The sequence below is a fragment of the Centruroides sculpturatus genome, unplaced genomic scaffold (genome assembly GCF_000671375.1).
Source record: "Centruroides sculpturatus isolate CEXI.00-Female unplaced genomic scaffold, Cexi_2.0 scaffold237, whole genome shotgun sequence".
Classification (NCBI taxonomy): Eukaryota; Metazoa; Arthropoda; class Arachnida; order Scorpiones; family Buthidae; genus Centruroides; species Centruroides sculpturatus.
In genome coordinates, this window is record NW_019384532.1 from 762,542 (window position 1) to 774,229 (window position 11,688).

At 30.9% G+C, this 11,688-nt stretch overlaps 2 protein-coding genes and 1 pseudogene across 3 annotated transcripts; all 3 read left to right on the plus strand.

The window, feature by feature from the left end:
* Positions 1 to 1,902: 1,902 nt before the first annotated feature.
* Positions 1,903 to 4,987, plus strand: LOC111623057 (septin-7-like). 2 transcript variants are annotated; one of them, XM_023365541.1, is made up of 5 exons: positions 1,903 to 2,014; positions 2,136 to 2,225; positions 4,227 to 4,319; positions 4,411 to 4,457; positions 4,558 to 4,987. In XM_023365541.1, exons 1-4 carry the CDS (start codon positions 1,925 to 1,927, stop codon positions 4,420 to 4,422), a joined length of 285 nt encoding a protein of 94 aa, XP_023221309.1. In that variant the 5' UTR covers positions 1,903 to 1,924; the 3' UTR covers positions 4,423 to 4,457; positions 4,558 to 4,987. The 2 variants fall into 2 exon arrangements, 1 of the variants encoding a protein (XP_023221309.1); XR_002756381.1 differs by having other exon boundaries at positions 4,227 to 4,457.
* A 72-nt stretch (positions 4,988 to 5,059) lies between these two features.
* Positions 5,060 to 6,149, plus strand: LOC111623058 (annotated as a pseudogene).
* Positions 6,150 to 8,587: 2,438 nt separating this feature from the next.
* LOC111623078 (insulin-like growth factor-binding protein complex acid labile subunit) lies at positions 8,588 to 11,098 on the plus strand. Its single transcript, XM_023365562.1, has one exon. It carries the CDS (start codon positions 8,658 to 8,660, stop codon positions 10,656 to 10,658), a length of 2,001 nt encoding a protein of 666 aa, XP_023221330.1. The 5' UTR covers positions 8,588 to 8,657; the 3' UTR covers positions 10,659 to 11,098.
* The last annotated feature ends 590 nt before the right edge of the window (positions 11,099 to 11,688 follow it).

Below are 11,688 nucleotides of genomic sequence, written 5' to 3' on the forward strand. Positions count from 1 at the left end.
AGCAATATTATTGTATAATTTTAGTTTTTATGTTCGGTTATAGTTAAATATGTTATTTTATACTTGTTTAGTTAGCTGAAGAGGGGAGAATACCCGAAACGCAAATGTGTAGCACGGCGTTCTAACTAAATAAAGATTGAAAACTTGCCAAGTGTTGATTAAACGGTCACTTCATTGTGCCAGTATAAACAAAACAAAACAATAAATAACTTAACAAACAACAAAAATGTGGAAAAAATGAAGAGTTTTAAGTCAGAAATTCGTCTTAATGAGACAGGGAATTTCCTATAAAAACTGGATAACTGGTAACCTTAATGAACTCAACAGAAGTTTAAACCATTGATCGCAACTGCAAGTTATTGGGTATATTGAAGTGTGTTATTTAAATGCGAGGCAGTTAAGACGTCAGCCCGACACCCTGGGGACTCGGGATCGAATCCGAGCGAACAACTCCAGAAATTTTTTTCATGTGCAGTCTGTTCTGGATATGTCTGGCCCCGACCCTCACCAACTCGCCATTTTCATTGAGAGTCTTGCGAAACTTACGATGATCCTGGGGAAAAAGTTCTCTCAGCTCCCACACGACGGTAATTTCAAAAAGTTGTAGTCTTACGCCTTAATTGACTCAAGCATTTAACGCCGAAATGGCTGAGCGGTTAATCGAAAACCAAACCTCAGGCCAGAAAGAGTTTAATAAAGTTACAGTGTTAAAAATGTTGACTGTTCGTTATAAAATTAAATAAAAATAATGAAAGTTCGCAAAATCGTCAAATTTATTTATTATTATTATTTTTTAATATTACAGTAATTTTAAAATAAAAATTTAGGTAGAATTGGCAACACTTAGCGAAAGACGATTAAAATTCGTTCGTAATTCAAAGTTGTTTGTCCTGTACTTCCTGTCGCCTAGAAGTTTTATATAGCCAATATAGTATAGATATGGATGAATTAAATGCTGTCGAGTCGATTGACAGTTCCTCTTCTGATTTATATTTGACGGAAAATGAGTTTGAAGAACCAATTATTCCATTAAAAACGGGATTAGATGTCAGGTAAACGTTTTATGGGTTAATGTGTTCCTAGGTAGTCCAAGATGGCGGCGCTTCGGTTAAGTTAGGTTAGATTAACTATATTTTTAGTAGACGTTAGTATATGTTTCATTGTTTTATAAATTTTTAAGTCTATGGGCGTTGGCCATTTAGAAACTGGTATGGCCCAAAGACTATATATTACAAGGATTATTTATTAGCGTGACCTTGGATCTATGTATGTGACGTCACAGCATATATAGCTCTTCCAATCCCAATCACGTGGCATTTGTCCTAGATTTCTGCCATTAAATTTACAAGTCTTTTGTCTAATATGTATTTAACAAATTAATGAGCTATTTTTTTATTATATGATTATCTTACCTTTTAATTTTTTTTTCGATAATAACCATTTTCAGAAGGCATTCTTTTCAATATTTTACATTTTANAATTAACTAAGGATTTTTTTGCCCTGCCAGGGTGTGGCCGAGTTATCCGGAGTGCCGGGTTATCGAGAACCGAGTTTTCGAGGTTCTACTGTAATGCCACATTTATAAAACCATGTTATCAAGTTGTTACTTCATATCTGAAAGATTGAATATGCCCACGTCTTTAATTAAAATACGAAATGTATATAAAACTGAATGAATTGAATTATATTGGATTGATAGGCAAGGCAACGCAACACAAAAACGACGTGACAAAGGGAGGTGCCTTCCGATAGTACTTTCTATGCAAAACTGGCCCCTATTTAGATGTTAGACAGGTGAAAAAAAAACCGAAAAATCACGTGCCTGGACCGTTGATGTATAGACCTTTAAATTGCTTTTTTTATTATTATTGAATGTGTTTTATTATTTATATTTCCAGGTTACGACACTTGGATATAGAAGTAATGAAAAATTTGCACGACAAAGTCAACATTTCACTTATTGCAAAGGCTGATTCATTTACACTAGAAGTGTATGCAGCTTTCAAGAAAATCGTAAGTTATCTTATACTATAAAGTCGATCTTCGTCAATTCGTAAATAAATTTTACAAAAAAATAAATAAATAAAATAAAAATAATAATAATTACATATCACACAATATCGATACTCCGCAGATAATGAATCAAATTGCACACCACAGCATTAACATATATGATTTTCCATCCAAAGTTCACGGAGATAACGAAAATCTAAATAATCTTAAGGTAAGTACAATGATTACACTATTCATCAGTATCTCTTAATTGTAATTGTATTAGCATTGTACGGCCGGGTTTATTTGCATTTTGATCATTAGTCGATAATTAAGATCATATGTAGTAAATTAGAAATCTTTGTAATTTAATTAATTAGGGGAAACTTGCCTAATTCGTACTTGCGCCTAATTCGTACTTCGCTTATATCTCGACTCCGGTAATAGTTATTAGTGTCTCTAGTAGCAAAAAAAGTAAATAACAATCGGTCATATTACCATCTGACAGACAACACGCTGTTACTCTGCTCCCGACAAAAATATTGAAAAGGAAAGTTTTTTTCAACCTTTTCTGTAATATTTTTGCACATTTCGTAAGAAATTTCTTCAAATTGGATCGTGTGTAAGTTTTTTAACTATCTGTGATGTATTAGTGCGTATTTTTGTGATTTCATCTGAAGTGATGAAACATGCGTATCTGTTGTCAAATTTTTTGGCGACTAATGTAAAGTTTGTTCGACTCTTGCGCCTATTTCGTACTCGAGGCATGTTCTTAAAACGTACTGGTACGATTTAGGAAAACCATTTTAGATGAATGTCACAATAAGCTATTACCGATTCGTAAACTTATTTTTTTTCTAAGTTTCTGATTTAAAAAATAACCGCAAAAGTTCAAAACAAATTAAAACTTAATCGTCTTTAATTTTAGAACAACGTGTCAAAAAGAAAATATAATTCTTGAAGTAAAGAAAATATGAAAGAAGCGATTAAAAAATATAATGACGAGACCTTATAATTTAACGAAGTTTGTAGTGTATATAATGTACCGTAATTGACATTTAGACGATAGTTACAAGGACTGAATATACATCAATGAATAGACTAGATAGGTCATTTTTTAAATCACTAAAACTGAATTTTAGTGCTGCTTGCGCATCGTGGATGCAAACCATCCTGGTTCCTTAATAAAGCATATCTTCGAGCCGTTTGTATGGACACAGGCATGCATGACTTCGAATCTTGCGGATTGTGGCCTCGCAATCGCTTTAAGATCGGGGATGAGGAATATGTCGTTCTTGACGAAGATGCTAATCTAAGTGAAACGGCGGAAGTCTCCCAGAATCTGGCAACTGAAAGGCAGCAAGAACAAACAGATACTTTAACGTGTGTGGCACAATCCAATCAGACTACTGAGAACAGACTGAAGAAGTTGAGTACCCACAACTTCCTGAGGTACCGACAACTCACCCTTCGGAAAAACAGCAAGATCAGTGTCTGGAAGAGAAAGCGAAGGAATGTTCTTTAGGTATGAAAGTAAACATTTCTAATACAGAGACAGTTCGAGCGACATTTGAAATAATATCTCCACTACGTGGTATTCTTGGAATTGCAAGAAGAAAAACGTATGAAAGAATCTTGGTGCGAAGAAAAGCAAAACTACTAAAATATCACAAAAAGAGAATTAAAAAAAACAGGAAGATGAAAATAACAGTTGGTACTGTAAATTATGCCAAGAAGACGTAAAAGAAAGTATGATCAAATGCACACAATGTGAGATATGGGTACATGAACTTCGCGCAGGAACCAATAAAAAGACAATGGATTACAACTGCGATGACTGCCAAAAATTGGCAAAGACCAGCTGCCGAATTTGCTAAGAGTTAATATACACACGTATTGATACACACGTACATTATTGATAAAGATTTTTATTCTTAAGACTGCAAACCAATGATAGGATCTCAAAGTACGATTTAAGAATATATCGGTACGATTTAAGACGAATGTTCCTAAATCGTACTTTTTTAGTGTTTTTTTAAATTGTTTATTTCTCAGAAGTTTATAAGATTTATGCTAAATTTGATTATGGTAGTGATAAAATATTTCCCAAATAAAAGTTACTTAAAATAAAAAATAATTTGTGTTTATTAATTTCGATAATATGATGGTTTTTCCTGAAGTGGTACGAATTAGGCAAGTTTACCCTAAATTGACTCGAATGATTTCGTTGAAGGAAAGAGTTTCCTTCGCCATTATGGGAAGCATGCGTTTAGAGAACGTATGCGGCGAAAGAGAGGAAGAAAATATGTTTGGGAAACCGCAGAAAGTGAGTAGTTTTATGATTAATAAAATGATGATTAATGACTAATGTTTATTGATTTTGTGTATTAAAATGTGTAATGTTATTGTCTTTCTAGTTGAAAATTTAGAACATTGTGATGGTTTTGAGGAAATTGTTTGTGAGGTAATGAAAAATAATATATTCAGTCAAAAATAGTCTGTTATATACAAAGGCAATAAGTAGCTTACCTATTAAAATATATATATATATATATTTCTTTCAGAACTTAATTGATACAACTAATAATCTGCATTACGAAATGTATCGATATAGAAAACTCCAAGAAGTAAATTCAAATAATTTTAAAATTGAAAATTAAAGAGAATAATAAATAAACGTATACATAATGTAGTAAAAAATAAATATTCATAAGCAAAATTATATATGCCTAACACCGGGTTAAGGAACAATAATATTGTTTTATTTAATTCACAAAAGATATACTGTAGATGAAAAGAATTAGGTTAAATGGCAAGTAATATGGCTATGGAATGTTTACAAACACAACTTTAAATCACGTGATTTTTCCGCGGAAATTTAATTATAGTCTTATCATAAACTTAGAAGGAGTATGTTAGTAATTTATGAGAAAATTGTATGTTAATTTTTATTTAAAATAAAGAAGTTTAAACACAGTATCAAACTTCTTCATATATGCGAAATATTAAATAAATTAATAATTAATTTTAGAGATGTTTTCATTGTTTGTTTCATTATTACTCATATTTAATTATCTGTATTATTATAAACACCATATTTTTTTAACAAATCAAGATACTATAAAAATAAACGGAGGTCATTAATGGCATCCCAAATGACCCAGAGTGCGTTAAATGCACTGAAGCTGGAATTTAAAAGATTACAAAAAGAACACGTCGAAGATTTTCTAGTGAAGTTAGTCTACAAAAGTGTTCAATCTGAATGGGAAGGGACCATTTTCGGACTATCTAACACTACATATGAAAGGGGATATTTTAAAATACCAATTATCCTTTCGCTCCTCCAACTATTCGTTTTATTAGAAAATTTTTGCGTCCAAATGTATATCCTAATGGAAACATCTACATATCGATTCTTCATCCTCCAGGGGATGATCTTCAAAGCGGAGAACTCCTGCGAACGATGGAATCCAACCCAAAATGTGAGAACAATCTTACTGAGTGTTATTTCACTTTCGAACCAACCAAATATTAGTTCATCAGCTAATGTAAGTGCTTCTTGTCATGTATCGAAAATGGAAAGAATAATAAGAATAAGGATCGGAGAAAGAATACGAAGAAATCATTAAAAACAAGCTTAGACAGTACAACAGATGCTGAAATAGATAAAGTCGTGATTCCATCCTCAATAGAAGAATATTGTACTAAACACAATGCATCCGTAGATTCCGAATCTAACATAACAGATTTTTCCGACGATTTTATACTCGATTCCGATGAAAATATTGACGAAGAGGAAGAAGTTAATACAAATGGAGAATGTGGCAATAAAAGTAAAGAAAACCAAAATAAAAATTAAAAATTGTAATATTTTCTAAAAAGGAAGATTATATTTCTTATTTGTAATATATTACATTTCGTTTGATTTTCGTGATGCAATATAACGAAAATTTGTTGAAAAGCAGTTGTTTCAAAATTATAAACAACACAAGCATAATATTACTTAATTTTAAATGTGGAATTTGTATAATTTAACCCTGTACTTTTATATTACTCCCACGTAGAGCTTGATTTATCAGACAATTGACGACAGTGGGAATTTATAGGTCTACAATTTTTTTTTCAAATTGCAGCCCAAAAATATTTTACATATGCATAAATATGGATAATAAAGATTTCTTTCACGTTTTTCATCTGCTTTTGTTTTATTTACGACCTAATTAAACATTTTTCTTATGATTTTCTATGAATTTATGATTCCTTCTTTACGTAAACTGGTTATAGCTAGCCGCATTAAACGATGACCACCTGTGTATCTTCTAGATGAAATTATTACTTTACTATCTCTGTTATATACAGAGAGATGGTATGGCAATCAGTCAAAAAATGACCCCGCAAGAGTTTTACATTTTTGAACTCCCGGGGATCTCGAAACATCGAGAAATGCGAAAAAATTCGGGTTTTTTTTTCTATATGTATGGATGTTAGTGTATGGGGGCACACGATTTTGTTCACCCTCACTGAAGCTTAATAACTCCTATACATTTTGTCGAAAATTTCTAAATTTTACAGGGAGGTTTCTGTATTAGGAGGATTTGATGCTTTTAAATTTTGATGGTTTAAAGATCGAGGGATGGAGAGATAAAGGGGAATCGTGTCATATCTCAAGGGGATCGGACTTAGACGATTTTACTCGTTATTCGCATTTAAAAGTTTTTTTTATAAAAACCCATCCCTACCCTCAAAATTATGATTTTTGGCCATATGCAGTTTTAAATGTTGCTGGGAAAGTTAAGCAACTCGTTGGTGGAATTTTTAAAAATTGAATTATAGTCAAAAGCTTTTGTATTGATTTAGATAAAATATTTTAAAAGTTGTAAAAAAAAAGTATCTAATTCTATGTAAATACTATTTTGTCAAATTGATATAAAGTTAAAATTAATGCTTTAAAAACATTTTACACATACTCGAGACCAATGCTTCTCAATCTTATGTATCTATGGACCAATTTTTCTTTTTACTTTTTTCATTCCAATTACTCGCAACCGGGATTTGGAGCAGGGGTGCTGATCAATGGCTCCGGTTTTGGCTTCAGCACCCGGCAAAAATCTGATTTTTAAGTGCAATTGTTCGAGATAGGAGTACATCATTCAAACCATTTTATTTTGTTAATTTATTCATAACCTGTTCTAATTACTTTATATAAATTTTCTATAAACAATAGAAATAGATCTTTTGATCACATACAACATAATGTGTTCAATACGTAGCTTTAGCCTTATTCTCAAATACAGCAAACTATTAGGCCTAAAGGACAGAAAATCAGAGAAAAGAGAATGCGATACCAATAAACAATTGAATAATAATTGCTGTTCATCAGTTATTTATCATCATTACTCCTGCATCTGACTGAAAAGTGGTTCAATTTTTTTTGTTTTTAAATTGCCAGCTTATATTACAACTTAAAATAATTATAAAACGGAGAGAACCGAGTTCGAATGCATTTACTTGTATTTATTTTAATTTTTAGACAAAATTAACACGAAAGCTATAACAACAAAAGACAATATTACAAAAGAAATACCGGTAATAAGTATGCAATTATGCAAAAAGCGATTTTTTAAACTGAATTTATAAATCTGTTTCTATGCATTTTGTGTTACCAAAACATTACATTGATTCATAAATACAAATTATGTCAGGGCCGTGGAGAGAGCATTTGACACTATAAACAAACTTAAATATGACGCCTTTTGGATAAGCCTTTCATTGGTCTGTTACAAAGTTAATAAAACGTGTTTTTTAAATGATTTTTAATATAATGTATATTATTTTTCATGATATAATTTTTTATACTCGTATGTGACAGTTTTCTTTGAATTTATTAGTTCGCCCATGTAACGATTTTGGAATTTTCAGTAATAAACTGATCTCACCTGCTTCATTGGTACGATTAGAAAGTTTACTGACTTAACACCTGATTATGAAAATTAAAAATAGAAACAAAAAAATTGTTGATAAATTCGTTTAATTAATATGACTATTTGTCCCGTAAAAAAAAGGAAAAAAGTATCAATTAAAGCTCTATGTTCGCGTATTAAACTTAAGTTTTGACATTCATAACAGTTTATATTTTGTTCAGAAAACATATTCCGAGAATAAAGATCTAAATTGTATTAAACTAACATTTTATTATGCAATTTCCTTTCTATTTTAAATCCAAAAATATTCGGTTTCCTTTTTAATTTAAATGTAGAGCAGATGATCTAGTTAAACTTAACATCTTTTACAAGTATGTAAGTTACCCATATGTCGTGTAATCATCAAGAATCGTTTAAAATTCATCTATACACTTCAGTTACTGCATAGCTAAGTAAGTTATATCGACAACAGATACGTATAGAAGAGAGTGAGTTAATACGAAATAACATTTAAAAAATTCTTGAATTTGTTAGCTAGTTAAATTTCAAAACATTTACTTACCCACATCTCTGTAGAGGAAATATCAAATCAGTGGCAATTCTCCGCTAAACAAATTTAGATTATAAATTATATAATAACATCTGGAAAATAAGAACAAATTAGTTTTTCCTGCTAATAATGCTATTATAAGATACAGACCAACGCAGTCTTACTGGATTTTTACTTTAGTTAATACCAAAAAATGAGCGCGATTTGGTTTTTATTTTATATTTATCACTTGTTAAGTGCAATTGTAGACGCAACGGAGCATTGTCCCAACACCTGTAAATGTAACCGTATACAAATTTGGTGCAGAGGAAATGGGAAGACCAATCTCCCAGATAATTTCGCTTGGGATACAGAAGAGATTATTTTTCGTGATTACTCGCTACCAAACAAGACTTTAACTGCTCAACACATCAAGGAATCCAACGAAACCAGATGGTTGACTCTACGAAAAGTAGGAATTGAAAGAATAGAATCGGGAATTTTCTCCGTTCTGAAGAATCTGGAAGTATTGAGAATATCTGAAAATGATTTAAAGGAATTAAAAGAGAATATTTTCGAAGGACTCGATAAATTGTGGGATCTGAGTCTACGTAATAATCAACTGGAATCGATTGATGGAGCATTTTTAAATTTGTCAACTTTGAAAGTTTTAGATTTATCTTGGAACAAGATTTCTCAGATCACTAATACTACGTTCATTGGAATCGATCAAGTAAGTTATATCAGTCTGGATTATAATCAAATTTCTAGGATCGATGCGGGTTCGTTCGATCGTATGACCTCTGTTACTCTATTAGTCTTGAGCAGTAATCCTTTGAGTAATGTCACGTTCTTAAGTCTGCCACAAAACGTGGTCAAATTAAATTTATCTCAGATTGGAATCGATACGATTCCTACTTTACCGAGGAATACTTTTGCATCTATTTATCAGTTGATCCTCTCTTATAATAATATTACAGAAATTACTCGGAAGGATATCGAGAAGTTATCGGCTTACTATTCCTCTATACAAGTTTTGAATTTTGGTCATAATCAGATTCAACAAATCGAATCAAATTTGTTCAAAAGATTGTTTCCTTCATTGCTCGATTTAATTCTCAGTTATAATCAATTGAAAGATATTCCGTCGGGTCTGCCGTTTTTTCTGAGATATTTATTCTTATCTTATAATCAAATTTCCGTTTTACAAGATAATACTCTAAAAGGATCCAGCCTGATCATACTTTCTTTGAACAATAACCAGATAAAAGATATATCTGTTTGTTCTTTTTGCGGATTATTCAGACTTCGTCATCTAAATTTACAAAATAACAAAATCGAAGTGTTAAAGATGAACGTTTTCTTAAATTTAACATCTTTATTTTCTTTGGAATTATCGAACAATCGAATCAAAAAACTAGAAATTGGATGTTTTAATGGATTAGAAAAATTGAGCCGTTTGGAAATTGCACATAACCCGGAGGAAATTCAATACGAAGAGGAAGTTTTGTTGCCTTTAAGAGGCCTGAAATCGATTTTTATAAGCCACAATCCAACTTTTACCAAGAGTTTACTCAATCCTGAAATTTTATTCAAGTATTTGAACGGGATTATATTCATGGATATTTCTCATAATAATCTAATTAAACTGCCTAAAAATATGTCCTCGTATTTAAGTCATCTCAGACATATAAATTTAAGTTCTAACAAATGGCATTGTAGTAAATCTATCTTATGGTTAACTGTATGGATGAATTCGCCAAAAGTCCTCTTTCAGAACCGAGAAAAAGTAGTGTGTTCTAGCCCGAAAGAGTTGAAAGGGAAAAGAATAGATTATTTAAAAGAGGACGACTTTTACAACGAAACTCATGCAAACAGAGTCGATTTACAATCCACTCATATAGATTATCAGTTCGAGTATAAATTACATCCGTCATATCAATACGAATCAAACAGTTCTGTTGAGATGATTGCAGTTTATTCTCTTTTGCCTGGATTGCTGATTGTAGTAGCGATTCTATTGGCTTCGGGGCCAATCAAAATTTTAAAAAACCGTTTTAAGTCCTTTAGGAAAATCGATTTGAATGTGTTTTGCGAATTTAAAGACGATTCTGTGCAGACTGCTCTCATTTCAGATGATGTATCTAATAATACGTTAGACAGAAATTTATTGGATGCCGAAGAGAATTTCTCATTTTATTCATCACATCTGTAATTTTGGCTTTAATAATTTAACATGAATTGGCATTACTGATTAACAAGATAACGATCGAACAGTTAATCTAAAGCGTGACAGTGAATATAATTTCCAAAATACGTATTATACTTTATAATTTGGATTGAATTTATGTCAAGAATTCAATATTTATAACAAGAAATTTGTGTGCGCGTATGTGCGTGTGTCTGCGTGTGTGTACAGTACATACTCATACATATAAAAGCAAAGAATCAACAAACTGATCCGTAAATGCAAATTGTTTAATTATTTTGGAGTGGTTACAATACTTATATCAATCACAGTCACAATATCGGGAGTACGGTACATTAGAACCATCATGTAATTTAGTTGTTGTTACAAAAGGCAAGAAACATTTTCGGTACTTTTCTTTTTATTATTATTATAAAATTTTGCTTAAGGCACATTTTAAAATTAACAGAATGTAAAATATTTTGTTACAAAAAAGTTTGTGACGAAGTTTTTTAATACAGTATAATTAAAGATCGGCTCAAATTTCTCGAAACTTATTTCTCGTTTTATTGATTTAAAACTATAAATGATCTAAACATTCCAAAACTTTATACATACGTTTAAGGAGACATTTCTCCTTTTTTCTTCTACAAACTTTTATAAGCTTCAAAATACTTTTAAAATTATGTTCGTTTTAATAGAGATTGTGTACATCTACATTGTTTTTTCTGAACCGTAATCTAAATTTACATACACAGGATTTTATCATAAAACTGAGCGATTCGAACTTTACAACTAACACAAAAAAAAAAAAAACGATAACATGTATATTTTTACTTATTCGTGGCAAGTTCAATATTTTTATTTGGTCCTAAAAATGAATTTTTATTATATTATAAATGATAAATTAATCGAATTTGTCCTATGTCAATAACGGACAATTTAAATGAAAAACCTGACTATAAGTTGAAATGTGCGATAAAGATAAAATAGAATCATTTTCATCAATCCCACGATTTAATAAAATGAAACATCCTCAATAAAATATGATAATGAA